Genomic DNA, 20154 nt, shown 5'->3' with positions numbered 1-20154 from the left:
TTGGCCTTGTACAGCAAAATGCTCTTGGTCTTTCTGATCACTTGCTGTACCCTTCAGTGATTGGCATGTAAACATTGTATGTTTCAGTGTGATTACCTTTCATTCTTCAAATTTAAGAATATGTATTGAGTGTCCTCAATCTCTGCTCAAAGAAAATCCTTCCCCATCCCAGAATTCTCAGTTCATCAACATCTTTCAATTCCTTATCATTTTAAATATATTAAAAACTATTTTCTATTTTTTCACAGAAACGGATGACCTTACATTTTCCCACAATATATTCCACTGTAGGTAAGAGGGAACTGCAGATACTGGTTTACACCAAAGATAGATATAGTTTGTAACTGAGCGGATCAGGCAACATCTCTGGAAAAAAGGAACAGGTGATGTTTTGGGTCAAGACCCTTCATCAGACTGAGAGTCAGAGAGGGGGACACTAAAGGTATGGGAAGGTACAGAACAAAGCCAAGCCTGCATCGGTGATTCAGGGAAGGTGGAGCCCACAATGGTCCATTGTTGGCTGGGGATGAGGTGACAATGAAAGAGTACAAATGGTGAAATTAGCACCAGGACTAGGGTCGGGGAGGGATGGAGAGAGAGGGAGTGTAAGGGTCACTTGAAGTTAGAGTAATCAATATTCATGCTGCTGTTGAAGTGAGACAAATCATTATTTCTCTAACTTTAAGAGTGGCATGAATATTGATTACACTTTATACTTACACTGTAGTTTAAAGATACAGCACAGAAGCAGGTCCTTTGGCCAACCGTGTCCATTCCAACAATCAATCACCCATTCATACTAGTTCTATATTATTCAATTTTCTCATCCACTCGCGATACTACCGATGACGATTAACCTATAAGCCCACACGTCTTAGCGATGTGTGAAGAAACCAAGGCATCCAGAGGAAACCTACGGGATCACAGCGAGAAAGTGCAGACTCCCCACAGACAGTACCTGAGGTCAGGATCACACCCGGGTCTCCAGCACTGTGAGGCAGCTGCTCTACCAGGTTTGTTCACTCATCGAGATTATTGATACAGATTGTGAACAATTGGGGTCCTTGTAGCTATCCACTAGTTGCAGCTTTTCAATTCAAACATGACCTATTTATTCCTACTCTGTCTATGTAAATATTTTGCAAACACAATTAAGATTTTAATACTCTGAAAACTGGTTGATAATCATGACAAAGCCCTGTGTGGTGTCAGATGGTTGATTTAATCTCTTTTGACCAACTGCATGCTCCTTTCCAAGCACTAAATGTAATATCTGGGACCTTGTGGTCCATGCAGAGTGTGGACACAGGTACCTCATGATGACAACTGTGACTGAGCCATGTACGTGGGCAGATTTATAAACCAATGTTCTACAGCTTCAGAATTCACTGGGTAGCTGAGCACAATATTAGAGATAATTGTTATTGTGGTTTGACAGATTAGTAAGATGATGGTGGATATTCTAGAGATGCATTATTAAGCCATGAAGTGTGTGCAAATTCATCAGACATGCCTGATGATTGCCTTGTGTCTTGGTCAGCTCCTGATCTATGTAAGATGGGGTAGAATAAATCTTAGCCATCTGGTAAATCAGTTTAAGGGAGAGGTGTACATGTTTTCCGTTCTGCTATTCTAAATTACAGCAAGAAATATATTTCAGAAATTTGTCATGAAACAACTTAGGATAGTTAATTACATTGAAAGCACTATAGAAAGTTAATTTGGATGTTGTATCAACTACTTTAATGCACAAATCATGATCTGCTTCCATGAACTATTATCAAACAAACTTTTCCTATACGACTACTGAACAGGTCATGTTTTCTTAAGTTTAAAACCCATTTGAAAAGTCAATGATGAATGTATTTATAGTATTGTAATGCCCCAGGTCATGATATTATCCTATGAGGGAATATTAACCCGTCAGTTTGAATGAAACGTTCTTTTTATTCCTATTGTCTGCTGGCGCTTATTTTGTTTACATATGATTGCAGCAAGACTGGTCCTTATACAATCATAATATTCTTTTTAAAAATTATTTTCTGCCGGAGGCTTTGCTAATAATATTAACATCCAGACAAGTGTAATTTAATCTGATTATTAAAGTATAGCTCACATAACTTATTGGTCATTTAAGAGATAGTAGGAGCAAAATTTGATGTTTTTGGAACACGTCTGCTGTGATCATCATGCCCATTTAACTTATGCCTGTTTGACTTTTAATTTAGTTTAGTTTAGATATACAGATATACAGCGCAGAAACAGAGACTTCGGCCCAACGAGTCCACGCCGACCAGTGATCCCCATACATTTACACAATCCTGCACACACTAGGGACAATTCACACATACACCAAGCCAATTAACCTACAAACCTGTACGTCTTTGGAGTATTGGAGGAAACCGAAGACCTCGGAGAAAATCCACGCAGGTTATGGAGAGAACATACAAACTCTGTACAGACAGCACCCGTAGTCAGGATTGAACCCAGGTCTCCGGCGCTGTAAGCGCTGTAAGGCAGCAATTCTACCGCTGCGTCACCGTGCCACCCTTCCTTAGTGCAAGTGGAATCCAAATTCGGTGCTGTTTGTTCTTTCCCCAAAGCAGCTTGCAAGAAGCAATGCCTAAACAACAGGTGATGGCTGACAAGTAGAATTTCTGACTCAACACGTACTTTCTTCATACAATCACGAACAATCCCTTTCAAACAGCCCTTGAATATCACATATTCTCCAGGGATGCTACCTGACCCTCTGGATCACTCCAGCTGTTTGTGTCTATTTTTTTTATTATCACATGTTCCTCATTCTTGTTAGAAATGGTGATACATGATCGGTACCAACCATAACAAATTGGACTGAAAGGAGCAAAGGAGATATAGGAGGTTTCTGTGTTATTGGTTCTTCTTTCTTCCTCCTCCTCTTCTTACCAATCTAGTTTTTGCTATTGCCTAACTTTTCAACTGATAGACAGTGATATGGAAAGTCTGCTCACGATGATAAAATAGTAAGATTAAACGAGAACTTACCAGTTTGAAGTTTGATCTGTATTTTATGAGGAGTTACGATGAGGGATTACGTGAAGAACCCGATCAGCACGCATGCGCAGCATACTTCAAAGCAGCGGTGTGGAATCATAGATAGACACAGTTATTGAAGTAAACATAGTAAAGATAAGGAGACATCAGTTTATGAATTTGACCCATATTATTGAGGGTGGGAGCGGAGGGCACGTAATCCCTCATCGTAACTCCTCATAAAATACAGATCAAACTTCAAACTGGTAAACACGTTTAATCTTACTATTTTACTTCGGAGTCACGTGAGTGATTCCGTGAAGATTTCAAAGCTCTGTGATTTCAAACCGTGTAACAGTTATTACTACATCACTGCCGAAGTCTTTGAGGGAGGAAGTGTGTTATCGTAACCAACCAATGAATCTGTAGTAAAACACAATGGTATTTTTTAACAATAACACCAAAGAAATTAAATTGCTCCCCTGGGCTTAAATTAAATATTTGCAGTCTGTAAAATCTTTCCTGCAAATAAAACAGGTTTTGCCAACGGCTTATTATAAAATTTCTGAACGGACTTTCCCCCCACCATCCTGCTGTAGCCAGGATGTGGTTTATAGGCACGTCCATTCTTTTAGCCGTCGACGTGGATGCTGCCCTGGTGGAATGAAATTTGTACATGTTAGTTTTTATCCCAGCAGCTTTTAGCACCTGCTTGAGCCATCTCGAAATGGCTCGTCACCCGACCATAAGGTTTTTATGACTGACCCACAAGGCTTTTCATCTCCCTCGAATATTTTGGTTGTGTCTATGTAGGATAGTAGGGTCATGGCACATAACCGTGTTTCTGGCGGGTAAGCCTGGAATTCCACGACTGGATTAGGTGTTCCTGGTCGGCTATGTTTGATCATTCCCTGGATAACGACAGAGATCTGGTCTGGAGCTGTGAGCATGGTGTCCAGTCGCAATAGGTGTAGTGACTGGACCCTCTGTGCAGCTACAAGTGCCATCAACATGAGTGTTTTGAGCATAGATGGTTCCAGGTTGAGGGATCTGGCTGGTGGCCATCCCCTGAGGTATGTCAGGACCACACTGACATCCCATATATGGGTGTACCTTGGTCTAGGGGGTTAGAGTTGTAAATACCCTTCATTAGTTTGACCACCAGCTGGTGGGACCCCATGGCCTGTTGTCCTGGAGCTGGTTTTAAATAGACAGGCAGGGCAATTCTAGCTGTGTTGATGGCTCTGTAGCTGAGTCCTTCATCGTGGTGAAGGTTCGCCAGGAATTTCAGTACGTTGGTAACTGTAGCGGTTGAGTAGGTGGTCCCTGTATCCAAGCAGTATTTCTCCCATTTTTTGATGCTGGACGTGCTGTTTTTTAGTGGATGTTCGGAGGGATGCTGACATGGTGTCGACGGTTTGTTATAATAATCCCAGTCCCAGAAGTGGTTTGTGCAGAATCTGCAACCCAGGAGTTTGATCTTTTTCATGGCACGGGTGGCTTGTGCCCGACACTGGGTGTTAATAACTCTGGGTCACTGGGGAATACCATCGGAGTTTCAACAACCATGTCATGGAGTATTGGGAACCATGGCTGTGTAGGCCAGTCAGGTACTATCAAAATACCTGAAGCAGAGTCCATTTGTACTGTGCGTAGTCCCCGACTGATGAGGCAGAAGGGAGGAAATGCATAGAAGAAGAATTTCCCCAATCCAGCGCGAACGCATCTACCGCTGCTGCCTCAGGGTCTGGTTCCCAAGCGACATACATAGGTACCTGGTGATTTAGCCTTGATGCAAATAAATCGATATCTGGCGTGCCATATTGCTTGATAACTTTTGTGAAAAAAAAAAAAAATTGGGGGGGTTTTAACATCCATTCGATGTTGTCATTAAATTTACGTGACCTGGTGTCTGCCACTGTATTTAGCTTACCTGGCAGGTAAGTTACTGATAGCCAAATATGTCTTTGGACACACCATTGCCAAATTGTGTTGACCAACTTGTCGCATGATACCGATTTTATGCCGCCCATATGGTTAATGTAGGCCACCACCGTAGTATTATCTATTTATAACCGTACATGCAAGTGATGCATATTTATGCATATGCTTTTAAACCATAAAAGTCACCCAACATCTCTAGATAATTAATGCCCAGTGTAAGTGGTAACGATGATTCTGGGTTAGTCCATCTAATACTTGTGCTGGATATAGAGTTAGTTGCTCCCCAGCCTTGAGCACTGGCATCTGTTTGGATAACTGACGTAGGGTTAGTGATGATAATAGGCTGAAACTATGTCAAACGTTTTTTGCCCACCACTGTAGTTCTGATATTACTTCAGTGGGTAACTTCATGAAACGATCATAATGACCTGTATGTCGTTTTTGGTACAAAGGTCCGAATTATGTAGCCGGAAATGCTGCTACCATTTTCCCAATTACTCTGTTACTTGTCGAGTAGTTGGTAGTTTGTTGACCATTAAATTGTTGCATGATTGTGCCAATTCAACTATGTTGTCTCTTGGCAATGTTACAGTCACGTAGACTGAATTAATTGTGAAGCCCAAGTAGTCCATGATAGTGGATGGCTTCAACTTAGATTTACCTGGATGTAAGATAACCCCAGGGTTTCGAATAACTGTTTGGCAGCTGAACAGCTAACATAGTCAATTTCATGGTCTTGCCTACCATTTAGGATATCATCAAGATATGCCATGACAATATGTTTTTGTCTTCTGAATATTGCCAGAGCTGGTTTTAGTGTCTTGGTGACACTCTTGGGCAGATGTGAACCCATTGGGTAACACTTTAAACTGCTATAGCTGCCCAATCCAGGTAAATTTCAGGTATCTGCAATGATCCTTGTGAATGGTACTAAATAGTAAACATCTTTAAGATGAATGCTTGCCATGAAGTATCCTTTGGAATTTAGTTGTTTGGCAGTAACAACCGGTTCCATTTTGAAATGTATATACTTAACAAACATATTTAGTGAAGTTAAGTCAATGATGATGCGACATCCACCATCTTTTTTGGGTTTAGTGAATATATTTTATACGAATTGCAAGGGTTCAGGTTTTCCCATGATACCCTTTGTAATTATTCTCACCAGTTCAGCTTGTCCCTCTTGTTTCTTTAATGGAGAGGGGAAAAATACCCTCTGGGGTGAATGTTGGCCTGGTGGCAATTTTTCTAGTATGAATTGTATTTGTATTCACTAATGCCATTGAGTATATACTGATCACTCGTGATAGACTCCCATGTGTTAGTATTACTCTATATACTGGTAGGAACCAGACCCACCTACCTCCATGGTTATGGGTATTCTTCTGTTTCCTGCCGGTCCAACAAGTGTTGCACGTCATCTGACGTGGCGGTGACGTTGGGGGGTGGCACATTTTCCATGGGGTCCGCTCTGGGCCCTGGTCTAAAGAAGACTTTCGGTGATAGAATGTGGACCCCGAGCTTTCATCAGTCCGATATGATAGACGTTGACTGATGGATGCGGTGGGGTGCTGCTGCGTAGGAATTACTGTTTTTGGTTTGCTCATCCCGGCCCTGCCCTCATGAGCCGAAAGTTTTGTAAAACCTCTTGCATGTCCTTCATATGCTTTGTGAGGTTTTTGCCAAAGAGCAGTGGGTCTGGCTCAGTGGCTGGGGTATGCACAACCCCGCAATGTAGGATTTTATGGCAGGTCCTATGACTTGTTTATGAAGGTTGTGGTCATCTCCGTATTTGTCCATGGAACGAGGAAAAACAATGTGATGGCTGACGTCAGGCTTTTAACGGCCTCCTGCACGTGGGGTTTCCACGTAGCTGTCCACCACACCTAGCAGCTCTTCCTGTTCCTGCACCCCTTGCATACTCCCGAGATCTTCAGCCATTGCCCCTGTTCTTGACCAGCCCAGTCCTGGTCACTAAAGCTATCCTCTGGAAAGGAGGAAGCAATGGACAGTGCACAAGGCACTGTGGAGGGAGTCCCTGACCCCTCTCTGCGAGAGCGCCCCTCCTGGGGTGCACCTCGCTGGAGCTCCTGCTCCAAGAGCCGCTCCATGCGGCTCAAGCGGCTGTCTCTCCCCCGCCTGGGTGGAGAGACGTCCCCGTCCAACAAATCGGAGCCACCGGCCGGACGCCTCTTCCATGGCTTTACATCCAGCCCGCTGCTCAGGCGCTAGCGGACTGGGCTCGTCGCGGTGTCGGGGTATAGCGGAGCGCCGGGTAAGTGATCCTACCGCCTTGATGCTGCCCCCTCCCCCAGATGGAACGCTCCTCCGTGGAGTCGAGCGGAGGACAGGTCTGTTCTGTTGCTGCCCCCTCCCCAGATGGAACGCTCCTCCGTGGAGTCGAGCGGGGGACAGGTCTGTTCTGTTGCTGCCCCCCACCAGATGGAACGCTCCTCCGTGGAGTCGAGCGGGGGACAGGTTTGTTCTAGAGCCTTTGTTCTCTGCCTGAAAGCAGAAGGCTCCCTGTGAAAGAAGAACCCGACGTCAGCTTACCTGACGGTCCGTCTTTCACCTCCGTAGCGGGAGCGCCTGACTCCCGCTGTGCCGCTGTTGCTCTGCTGGACATAATGCCGCGCATGCGTGCTGAGCGGGTTCTTCACGGAATCACTCACGTGACTCCGAAGTAAAATAGTGTAGTAAGAAGCACATCATAATAGATATGACCAATCACCCCTCTTGAGTAGTAAAGGGTTGCTTGGGAGATGTTCAGATGGTGCAATATTGGCTCAGTAAGCCAAGTGGCTTGTTCTGTCATGTTGCTTTTGGCTATGGCATTATCACTATGTACATACTAACCACCAACCTTTGCTACTAAACATCTTTACCAGCACCACCACTGCCTGGCCACCACTGACCAGAAACGCCACAGTCTGGTAACTACAAGAGAAAATAGGATGCTGGATATTCCAAGGCAAATAACTCACTATATTCCAAAGCATTTGACAAAAAACAAAGAACAAGCAGGAGTATGATGGAATCACCAGGACTTGTTTGGATTATTGGAGGTCTAACTACACACAAGCAACTCTGACACACTGAAATAATCTAAAACTAGAGGGCATAAATTTAAGGTGAGAAGAGGAAGGATTTAAAAGAGTCTCTCAATGAGTACTTCTCTGTTTTTACCGTGGAGGTCGGAGGAACTTGGGGCAGTCAATGGACGTGTTTTGAGCGCAGTCACTATTACGGTCAAAGAAGCGCTGAGGGTCCTGATGCATATGAAGGTGGACAAATCTCCTGGGCCAGATCAGATATGTCCAAGGACACTGTGGGAAACTAGAGAAGAAATTGCGGGAGCCTTGGCTGAAATTTATGAGTCGTCATTAAATACAGGCAATCTAATTTCTCAGAAATCACCTGATCTTGGCCTAAGGAGACATACATTTCTTATTTTCTCATCTTAAAGCTAGGTGTCTAGTCGGCACTGAATCAATAATATTTGACCAATCTACTTTCCTCCATAAAACAATTTGCATCTTTCTTTCTGTGAAGGACCTTCCTTTCATCATCCACCATCAATGTCAGGGGATTAATTCTGCTTCATTGCAAAACATAGCAGCTCTTCAATACAGTGAAAACTTTTGTTATCGAAGCACTATATCATACCATGGTTAATCATTTACAGTAAAACACTATTGAGGTTGTCCTTTGTAATAAAATTCTGCATTTTCATAGCATATTTACTCCGTGACAACTCATTTCCTTATATATTTCACATGATTGATTAGATAACAGTAAAATATCATTCACATAACAGCATTCCTATTAAAATGACTTTGTGCTTTCAGAAGAAATCCAACCAAATATACCACGTAATGTTATTTAAATGACCATTTTACATAACAGAACTTAACCTTTTCATGGTAGATTTAATTTGGGTTAAAACTGATACAAATCAATTCAGTTTAAGGTTCAATAATGTCACTGGCATCATTAAAGTAATTCCCCGCAACATACAATGACCCTCAAAAGGTAATGGAGGAAATAATTAATGTCAGTTAATTGTTTCACCATGAAATTAAATGCAAATTAACTATTAAGTGTTAAGAATTGTCATTATCAATATTTATGTCTTTTGGTTACCTCTTCTACATTTTAATTAAAGTTCAATATGTAATTTTGTTTTAGTAAAACTTTGGAGAAATTCGTCCTGTATTGTGTAAAAAAATGTCTGCAAGATTAAATTTTGCAACCATAAATGGAGACAGCAGAGAGAAATGCTGGGAAGAAAAGCCAAGCAAAGAGACTAACTTAAAATGTTAAGTTAGGTTAAATGTATACAATGGGAATGTTTCTGCTCCTTGACAACCAACAGATAAAGGAAATGTTTTCATCAACACATGCAGGGGGTAGCTGGAAGGTGCATCAAATCTTTACAGTGTTAGCTGATGAAGATGCACATAGCTCTATCCTATCATTTTGAAGAGAGAAAGATTTTTAGTTTAGTTTATTATGTAACCTATTTTAGTGCAAAATGTGAGTATTAATATAGAATAAAAACACAGCTTTAAGTAGTTATGAACCAACCTTTGAGATGCACGCCAGACTTCAGGCCAGATGAAATTCCACGCTGATGGAAACATAACCTTATCTTTTGGGGTCATGTGAAACAAGTTATTCCAGTTCATGTTCAGCCAGGATATATTTATAGTTCGTGCTTGTAATGAACATTGTTGACATACATGCTTTCTGTCCAATACCGGAATCAAACTTAGCATCTTTTTTTGTATGAACAACTATGCTACAATACTGATCTTTATTATTTTTATGTAGGAAATAAATCTTACTGCTATTAACCACATTGGTGCTGGATTGAATCATAGCCCCAGCCCCCTCCAGACCCACAAGATTCATTCTTATAATTAGTGGAACAAATGCACAGTAGAATTATGGTGTTAGGTTGTATTCCATCCGGCCCTTCACACTTGACGTTCATTCCCATCAGTTTGTGCCAGAGCTACTACATTCCAAACTCTCCAAGTTGACCGTGCCTGAACCCCTCTGTCAGTATATCACCAGCTTCCTGACAGACAGGAAGCAGCATGTGAGGCTGGGAAAGCACATCTCGGACCCGCAAACGCTCAGCATAGGAGCACCGCAAGACTGCGTACTCTCTCCTCTCCTCTACTCTCTCTACACCAACGACTGCACCTCCACAGACACCTCTGTCAAGCTTCTCAAGTTTGTGGATGACACAACCCTGATTGGACTGATCCAGGATGGGGAGGAATCTGCCTACAGACAGGAAGTGTCACAGCTGGCTTCCTGGTGCCGTAGCAACAACCTGGAGCTCAATGCTCTAAAGACAGTGGAATTGATTGTAGACTTTAGGAGAGCTCCCCCTCCCCTCACCCCACTCACCATCAACAACACCACAGTTACATCTGTGGAGTCTTTTAAGTTCCTGGGAACCATCATCTCCAAGGACCTTAAGTGGGGGGCTACCATCAACTCCACAGTCAAAAAGGCACAACAGAGGATGTACTTCCTACAGCAGCTGAGGAAGCACAATCTGCCACAGGTAATGATGATCCAATTCTACACGGCCATCGTAGAGTCTGTTCTCACCTTCTCCATCATGGTCTGGTTTGGCTCAGCCACCAAGCACGACACCTGGAGGCTGCAGAGAATCGTCCGATCAGCAGAGAAGGTTATTGGCTGCAACCTTCTCTCCATTGATGAACTATACACTGCAAGGGCCAGGAAGTGAGCGGGCAAGATCATCTCTGACCCCTCTCACCCTGGCCACAAACTCTTTGAATCACTTCCCTCTGGAAGGCGACTCCAGACTGTCAAAGCTGCCACAGCCAGACATAAAAACTGTTTTTATCCACGAATAGTTGCTCTACTCAACAGCCAAAAATCTGTAGCCTCCCTTTGATCTGGTATTTTGTTGGTTCACGTGCTTGATCAATGGTGTTTTATCATAAATGTTTTATTATTATTAATGTTTAGTGTTTTCTGAGTCATTCGTAACTGTCACTGTATGTCATGTTGTTGCTTGTGGACGGAGCACCAAGACAAATTCCTTGTATGTGAATACTTAGCCAATAAACTAACTTACTTACTTACTTAATGGGCCTGTAATTCATACCATCATCAAAGGCAGGTCTTCAACTCACTAAAGCTCCTCCAACTGCAGTAATTAAGCAATTGATCTCAGAAACCTAGAAAGACAGAAAGAATGCACGAGAATGCAACTAATTGCATGCTCAACTCAAACCTACCAATGGTCTTGATATGCAATTAAATTGTTGATCTTTTATTGGGTCAAAATCCTGGAACTCTCTTGTATAAGATCATCTACTTCTCTGAGAAGATTACGGAGAGTCGGATTGTCAAGGAAGACTCTCTCTAACTTCTACAGGTGCACAGTTGAGAGCATGCTGACCGGTTGCATCGTGGCTTGGTTCGGCAATTTGAGCGCCCTGGAGAGGAAAAGACTACAAAAAGTAGTAAACACTGCCCAGTCCATCATCGGCTCTGACCTTCCTTCCATCGAGGGGATTTATCGCAGTCGCTGCCTCAAAAAGGCTGGCAGTATCATCAAAGACCCACACCATCCTGGCCACACACTCATCTCCCTGCTACCTTCAGGTAGAAGGTACAGGAGCCTGAAGACTGCAACAACCAGGTTCAGGAATAGCTACTTCGCCTCAGCCATCAGGCTATTAAACCTGGCTCGGACAAAACTCTGATTATTAGCAACCACTTTCTGTTATTTGCACTACCAGTTTATTTATTCATGTGTGTATATATTTATATCATGGTATATGGACACATTTATCTGTTTTGTAGTAAATGCCTACTATTTTCTGTGTGCTTAAGCAAAGCAAGAATTTCATTGTCCTATACAGGGACACATGACAATAAACTCACTTGAACTTGAACTTGAACTATATCATGGAAATGGCATTACCAAGAGAAATAAGAGATGGGTTAGATTCAGATTCAAACGTTATTGTCATTGTGCAGTGTACAGTACAGAGACAACGAAATGCAGTTAGCATCTCCCCAGAAGAGCGAACATATAGAATATGAGCAATAAATATGTATACGTACATACAGTCGTCGTAGTGCATTTTTTTCCGGGGGAAGGCGTGTCCGGGGAGGGGGGGGGGGGGTGGTGAATGGCAATCACCGAGGTACAGAGTTAAGTAATGTAACAGCCACAGGGAAGAAGCTGTTCCTGGACCTGCTGGTCCAGCAACGGAGAGACCTGTAGCGCCTCCCGGATGGTAGGAGGGTAAACAGACTGTGGTTGGGGTGAGAGCAGTCCTTGGCGATGCTGAGCGCCCTTCGCAGACATCGCTTGCTTTGGACAGACTCAATGGAGGGGAGTGAGGAACCGGTGATGCGTTGGGCAATTTTCACCACCCTCTGCAGTGCTTTCCGGTTGGAGACAGAGCAGTTGCCATACCATACTGTGATACAGTTGGTAAAGATGCTCTCGATGGTGCAGCGGTAGAAGTTCACCAGAATCTGAGGAGACAGATGGACCTTCTTTAGTCTCCTCAGGAAGAAGAGACGCAGGTGAACCTTCTTGACCCGCGTTGAGGTGTTGGGGGTCCAAGAGAGGTCATCGGAAATGTTGACCCCCGGAAACCTGAAGCTGGAAACACGTTCCACCTCCGTCCTGTTAATATGGATGGGGGTGTGCGTGCCACCCCTAGACCTTCTGAAGTCTACAATGAGCTCCTTGGTCTTCTTGGAGTTAAGGGCCAGGTTGTTGGTGTTATTAAATGTTGGTGTTGTTAATGATGTCCACATGTTCTGAATGAATGAAATGGATCCACAATGTCCAAGTACGTTATGTTTGAGGATAGTGACCTACCAATTTTGAGTAGGAAAGGGTTTGCTCGAGCAATCACTATGAGGTCATAAGGAATAGGAGTAGAATTAGACCATTCAGCCCATCAAGTCTACTCCTCCATTCAATCATCTCTCTCTCCTAAACCTGCCTTCTCCCCATAACCTCTGATACCTGTATTAATCAAGAATCTATCTCTGCCTTAAAAATATCCACTGACTTGGCCTCCACAACTTTCTGTGGCAAATAATTCCACAGATTCACCACCCACTGACTAAAGACATTTCTCCTCATCTCCTTCCTAAAAGAACGTCCTTTAGTTCTGGGACTAAGACCCCCTAGTTCTAGACTCTTCCATAAGTGGAAACATCATCTCCACATCCACTCTATCCAAGCCTTTCACTATTCTGTATGTTTCAATGAGATCCCTCCTCACTCTTCTAAACTCCAGCGAGTACAGGCCCAGTGCTGACAAACACTCATCATAGATTAACCTACTCATTCCTGGGATCATTCTTGTAAACCTCCTCTAGACCCTTTCCAGAACCAGCACATCCTTCCTCATATAAGGTGCTCGAAATTGCTCACAATATTCCAAATGCAGCTTTACCAGCGATTATAGAACTTCAACATTACATCTATATAAATTTATTTATTTATTTATTTATTAGAAGTAGACATATTATACAATGTAGTTACATATTATAGTAGAAAAAAAACTTTTCATATACATCAGTCATACATTATTAAAATTTTCCATTATCAATTACTTCTGCTTCTAGTATTTTTATTTTTTATAGAAAGCGAGAAAAAGAGAGGGTAGAAAGTTACAAATAAAAAAGAAAGCAAAAAAAAAAACACAACAGAAAAACAAGGGAGGTGGAATGGGTTACCTGTGATACATCAATGGAGATAGGTTCGTAGGTTATAAAGTATAGAGTATAGTTTTTCATCTGTTCCTGAGTTCAAGTTTCAGCTGGGTCCTCGTGCTGTGCCAGTCTATCCCTTCAGATAGTTAATGAATGGAGCCCAAATTTTATGGAAAAGATCTTGTTTGTCCATTAAGACAAGTCTAATTCTTTCTAAGTATAGGGTCTCCGACATTTCCGTAATCCACATTTTGATTGTGGGGGTTGTAGGGCCTTTCCAAAATTTTAATATTAATTTTTTTCCGGTTATTATACTGTAATTGAGGAAGTTTCTTTGGTTTGTTGTGAGTGTTAAGCTTTGTTCTGATATTCCAAGTATTATTAATTTTGTGTCTGGGTCCAGTTTTGTATTAATAACTTTTGAAGTTATTTCAAAAATATCTGTCCAGAAATGTTTAAGTTTTATACAGTTTGCAAAAGTATGTGTTAAATTAGCCTCTAAATGTAGACATTTATCACAAATAGGAGAGATTTGTGGGAAGATTCTATTTAGTTTTATTTTAGAGAAGTGTAGTCTATGTAAGACCTTGAATTGTATTAAAATATGTCTGGCATTTAATGAACATTGATGTATTTGTTGTAAACTTTCGTCCCACATATCTTTCGTGACATCTATATAATTAAAAGTCTCATCGTGACCACTTCCTGGCTGCGCTGTATATTGATTTTAGAAAAAACACTAGCCTGTATCGCTGTAATTTTTGGCCATCTTACTCACAGGCCTCCTCCGCTGAGCCAGCCCTGAGGATGTTTCCCATCGATGAAAAATAAAAAAGTTATGCGTGTTTAAAAAAACGTTGAAATCGGCTGATTGGTCCTCTCGCCTGTCAATCACCGCGATGAAGGTAATGCCCATTCCGGGGTGGGGGGACTATAAAACCCCGGATGCCTGGACGTGAGTCAGTGACTCTGCAAGATCGCGAGGGAGAGGCCACGACTGTAATTTTAAGTTGTGAATCAACTGAAATGTGAGTCTGCAATGTACTTGCACTAAATGAGTTGTTAGCCCTTAATGAAAATGCCGTGAGTTGTTTGGCCTGCTGCCCTGCCTGTGCTTGAAAGTGCAATGCTTAATTGGAAATTAAATGAAATTAAATGACAATGCCACGAGTTGTTTGGCCTGATGCCCTGCCTGTGTTTGAAACTGCAATGCTTTATTAGGTCCGACTGTGTTTGGAAGGAATACATGCTTTATTAGGTCCGACTGTCTTTGGAAGGAATAAATGCTTTATGTTTAGTCCAAAAGTCCCGGTCATTTCGTGACTTCAGCTTAGTGGACAGGTCGCGCTGATTGCGTAATTTCCGGTGAGTGCAGAGGTCACGCTGATTGTATAATTTCAGTAAGTGCAGAGGGCATGCTGATTGTGGAAGTGCCGCTGACTTCGGAAGCCCCACAGTGGAGAGGCCGCGCTCAGCCATGTGAGTAGATTCAAGAAGGTTTACTGTCATATATATGGTGTGTGAGTCAGTGTGTGTGAGTGTGTGTGTGTGTGTGCATGAGTGTATGTATGTGAGTCTGTGTGTGGGTGTGTGAGTGTATGTGTGTGAGTCTGTGTGTGGGTGTGTGAGTGTATGTGTGTGTGTGTGTGTGTGTGAGTGTGTGTGAGTGTATGTGTGTGTGTGTGTGTGTGTGAGTGTGTGTGAGTGTATGTGTGTGTGTGTGTGTGCATGTGAGTGTGTGTGAGTGAGTGAGTGAGTGTATGTGTAAGTGGATGTGTGAGTGGATGTGTGAGTGTGTGTGAGTGAGTGTGTGAGTGAGTGGGTGTGTGAGAGAGTGTGTGTGAGCGAGTGAGTGTGTGTGTGTATGTGCGTGTGTAAGTGTATGTGTGTGGGTGAGTGTATGTTTGTGAGTGTATGTGTGTGTGTATGTGTGAGGTGGAGGGTGTGTGTGAGTGTGTGTGTATTTGTGTGAGTCTGTGTGAATGTGTGTGTGTGTGTGTGTGTGTGTGTATATTGGAATTGGTGGAGAGGTGGAATATTGCGTTGGGGGACCAGCCCTCCCGTGTGAAGGTGAGACCCAACGCAATAAATCTTCAAGAACTGATCTTCAAAAGAAGGGCAAACTATGTTGATCTCCCTATTGGAAAATCATTTAAATATTTTTTGTGTGTTTTCGAATTTTATATTTTACTGAAATTAAGTAGTGATATTGTTGGTGAAAGCTTCTAGTAACTTGCTTCTTTCCTGTGCTACATTTTTACCAGTCCATGAACAAGATAATTTTTGGAGAACTTTAAGGTATCTGCGAGTGATGAAAAAAATACGTAAATTCCTCAAGAATATATATAAATACTGAAAATCCAAATGGATTGGCAAATTAAGAAGAATATCAGTCAGATGTCTTACAGCCATATATTTGGCTCACTTGATTTTCCAATGTTCACATTGATCACCTCAACTCTTATAGTATAGTGCAAACTCAGGAGAACCTTCACTTAATTGATTGCTATCCTTTGAAGAAAGTCATAGAAAACTAGTTACAATTGTCAAATAACACAGAGATTTTACATGAGTTTAACTCCCAAAGCTACCGCAAGGCTCAGTGCTGGGTGCCCAGTTATTTACAATATGTATTAACGATTTAGATGAAGGAATTAAAGGTAACATCTCCAAGTTTGCGGATGACCCAAAGCTGGGTGGCAGTGTGAGCTTCGAGGAGGATGCTATGAGGCTGCAAGGTGATTTGGATAGGTTTGGGTGAGTGGGCAGATGCAGTATAATGTGGATAAATGTGAGTTTATCCACTTTGGTGGCAAGAATATGAAGGCAGATTATTATCTGAATGGTGTCAGATTTGGAAAAGAGGAGATGCAACGTGACCTTGGTGTCCTTGTATGCCAGTCACTGAACGTAAGCTTGCAAGTACAGCAGGTAATGAAGAAAGCAAATTAATTGAATTGAATTGAATTGAATACATTTTATTAGCCAAGTATGTATACATACAAGGAATTTGCCTTGGTGCTTTGCTCGCAAGTAACCACACGATATACAGTAGACAATTTAAACATTATAATTTAAACATGTGAAGAATTAAATGGCATGTTGGGCTTCATAATTAGTGGAACAAATGCACAGTGGGATTGTGGTCACCACAAGGTTTTGACTGATCCGCATTTATTGGAACCAAAGAGATGGTAAGACAATCCCTCCCCTGTCGTATTCCTTAATCAACTCCTTCAATGCCATGCTGTTGTTGACCCACACCTCTACAGATCTCAGCAGGGATTTCATGCACTATGTCAGGGGAATAGAGAAGTCCTTACATCTCCTCTGCTGTGCCCTCCTGATATCAGTTGACAATGGTACAATAGGCAATGGGTTGCAATAGAAACAAAGAAACATAGAAAAATAGGTGCAGGAGTAGGCCATGTGATCCTTCGAGCCAGCACCTCCATTTAATATGATCATGGCTGATCATCTAAAATCCATTACTGCTTTTTCCCTATATCCCTTGATTCCTTTAGCCCTAAGAGCTAAATCTCTCTTGAAAACATTCAGTGAATTTACACCCTTCTGTGGCAGAGAATTTCACAGATTCACAACTCGCTGGATGAAAATGTTTTTCCTCATCTCAGTCCTAAATGGCCTAGCCCTTATTCTTAAACTGTGATCCCTGGTTCTGGATGGTGTTGCAGAGGAATATGTGAAGCAGAAATAATTTTTTTATCTATCCTGCTCCATATCCGAGCTCCACTTAGGCTACTGATTAATCTCCAACTATTAGTAACTTTACATATTTTACTGTGCTCTTGTACCAAACCCGAAATTTTACTTCGGAGTCACGTGAGTGACTACGTGAAGAACCCGCTCAGCACGCATGCGTGTCATTACGCTACACGCATTGCGAAACGTCAGACGCGGTGGAAGGACGGGTCAGGGAGGACCGCGAAGCAGCTTCCCCCGCGGCGGCAATTTCAAAAAGCCGCTATTGCAGGTAAGATTTCTTACTCTGTCGTCTTTTTGCCCACTACAGGGAAGGCAAAAAGTAAACGGGGGCTGCGACAAAGCTGGTCAGGGAGGACCGCGAAGCAGCGGACAGCCAGCAAAGCAGCCGCCGGCACAACATCACCCGCAGTGGGATCAGCTGTGCCCTGTGTAGCCGCCGCGCCGGCCAAATCAACGCAGCCGGGCGGCAGGCAAAACACAAAACAAACAGAGTCGTGGACTCGGAGGAGTCCGACTCTGATACACCACGGGAGGCCAGCGACCGAGAGCGCTGGACCCGCATGGAATGGTGTTTGGAGCATCTGCTCCTGCGTGACCGGCTCCGGGATTTGGAGTCAGGCCACTGTGGGCATATATCAAACCCACAGCAGCACCTTTTCAAGGGCTGCACAATGTCCCCACCTTATCAGAGGGGAGCACCTCGAGTCAGTTCTGGGCTGACTTGGAAGAGGGGACCGTGGAAGAAAACACCAGTGCATGCATCGGGTGCAGGGTGAAGAGAATTTGCTGGATATGGTGGTAAGCTTCATGCAGCCAGACCAAACAGGGGCAAACCTGGAGCCTAAGCTTGCAACAAGCATTGACTACATGTCACTGAACCAGCTACAGGAACAGGCTGTGCTGGATACAACAGAGACATTTAACACCAGGAAACTGCATTTCCCTGAATGTGCCAATTGTAAACAGCTGCATCTGGAAGCACATCGGCCACGGGCAGAAGATGGATGAGAAGTTTAAAAAAGTCCTGAAGTTACTAAACTTCAGGAATAACCGCCTTTGCCCGTACGGTGGCACCACGGCCATGTTCCAAGGCAACAGGACACGCAGGCACTGCTATGCAACACTCAGCACGAATTTTACTTCGGAGTCACGTGAGTGACTACGTGAAGAACCCGCTCAGTGCGCAGGCGCGGCATTACGCCAGCAGTGCAACAGCGGCCTGCAACGGGAGTTAGGCTCTCCCGCTACAGAATGAACCGGACCGTCAGGTGAGTACCCTGAGGTCGGGTTTTCTTTTACAGGTGAGCCTTTTTCTGCTTGTGTTTTTTACAGGCAGAGAAAAAGGCTCTGGAACAAAACTGTCCCCCGTTCGAAGAGGAACGTTTTCCCGTCGGGGAGGGGGGCAGCAACAGGCGGTAGGAGCGTTACCCGGTGTTCCGTAATTCCCCGACACCGTGCCGTGGCCAGCCCGCTAGTACCTGAGCAGCGGGCTGGATGCATAGCCACTCGAGAGGCATCCGGCAGGTGTTCCCGATGTCAGACGGGACGTCTCTCCACCCGCACGGGGGGAGAGAGAGCCGCCTGAGCCACTGGAGCGGCTCACGGAGCAGGTGCCTGCGAGACGCGCTGCTTGAGGGGCGCTCTCGCTACTACAAGGCACAAAAGCTCCAGAAGAAGGCGGTAGGAACAATTACCGGGCGCTCCGCTATCCCCATCACCGCGCCGAGCCCAGTCCCGCTAGTGCCTGAACTGCGGGCTGGATGTCTAGCCATCCGAACAGGCATCCGGCCGGTGGCGTCCGATTCGTCGGACGGGGACATGTCTCCACCTAAATGGAGGAGAGACAGCCGCCTGAGCTGCATCCAACAGCAATTGGAGCAGCTCCAGCGAGATGCGAAGAAAGAGCACTCTCGCGGAGGGAGGTCAGGCACCCCCTCCACAGTGTTTCATGCACTGCCCTCTGCTCCCTCATTACTGGAGGCTAGCATTGGTGACCAGGGCTGGGCTGGTCTGGAACAGGGGCAGGCGGACGAATTCGGGAGTATGCCAGCGGTGCAGGAACATGAAGAGCTGTTGGGTGTGATGGACCGCTTGTAGCAACCCCACGGGCTGGAGCACCGCTGGAACCAAGAATGGCGGCCAGCATCAACCATTACTGGAAAAGGTGCTCGCTGAGGTGCTGAAACAACACAGCACCAGAAAACGGTGAGGCCCTCAAAGTAAAAAGTGTCAACAGCCAAATCTGGGGGCATGTGGGGTCACACATCCGGACCCAAGAACTCAAGCTACAGCGGATCCTAAGGCTCCTGACGTCGGCCATCACAGCCTTTGCTCGTTCCGTGGAGACCACGGAGATGGATACCTGCCAGCAGGATGTGCTGGTATTAATGTGTACCACACAATTTGAGATCAACAATCTCCGGAGGAAAACATAAGACCTGCCCTCAATCCCAAATTTGCTGGCTTGTGTAAAGCCCCAGCTGCGGAGACGGACGCGCTGCTATTTGGGAAAGATTTCGATAAAAAACTGAAGGAGATGCAGGAAGCATCAAAAGCCTTCGGCCTAATGAGGGCAGGCCCCGGGACGAGCAAACCAAGACCTCCGATACCCAAGCGGCAGCACCCCACGGCATCCACCAGTCGACGTCCGCAATATGGGACTGGTGAACGCTTGGGGTCCGCACATTATCCCCAAAGATCTTTTTAGATCAGGGCCCGCAGCGGACCCTC

The 20154-nt window shown here is 44.1% G+C and overlaps 1 protein-coding gene across 1 annotated transcript in view; it reads left to right on the top strand.

Moving 5' to 3' along the window:
* Nucleotides 1-17857, top strand: part of LOC116973753 (disks large-associated protein 5-like) — a 61252-nt gene extending 43395 nt beyond the window's left edge. The window contains exon 3 of the mRNA XM_033022060.1: nt 17732-17857. Within this exon, the coding sequence (XP_032877951.1) occupies nt 17732-17857 (126 nt within the window). The remainder of the gene's footprint in view (nt 1-17731) is intronic.
* The last annotated feature ends 2297 nt before the right edge of the window (nt 17858-20154 follow it).

The sequence above is a fragment of the Amblyraja radiata genome, chromosome 5, assembly GCF_010909765.2.
Source record: "Amblyraja radiata isolate CabotCenter1 chromosome 5, sAmbRad1.1.pri, whole genome shotgun sequence".
Taxonomy (NCBI): domain Eukaryota; kingdom Metazoa; phylum Chordata; class Chondrichthyes; order Rajiformes; family Rajidae; genus Amblyraja; species Amblyraja radiata.
This window is presented reverse-complemented; position numbering and strand designations above follow the sequence as displayed.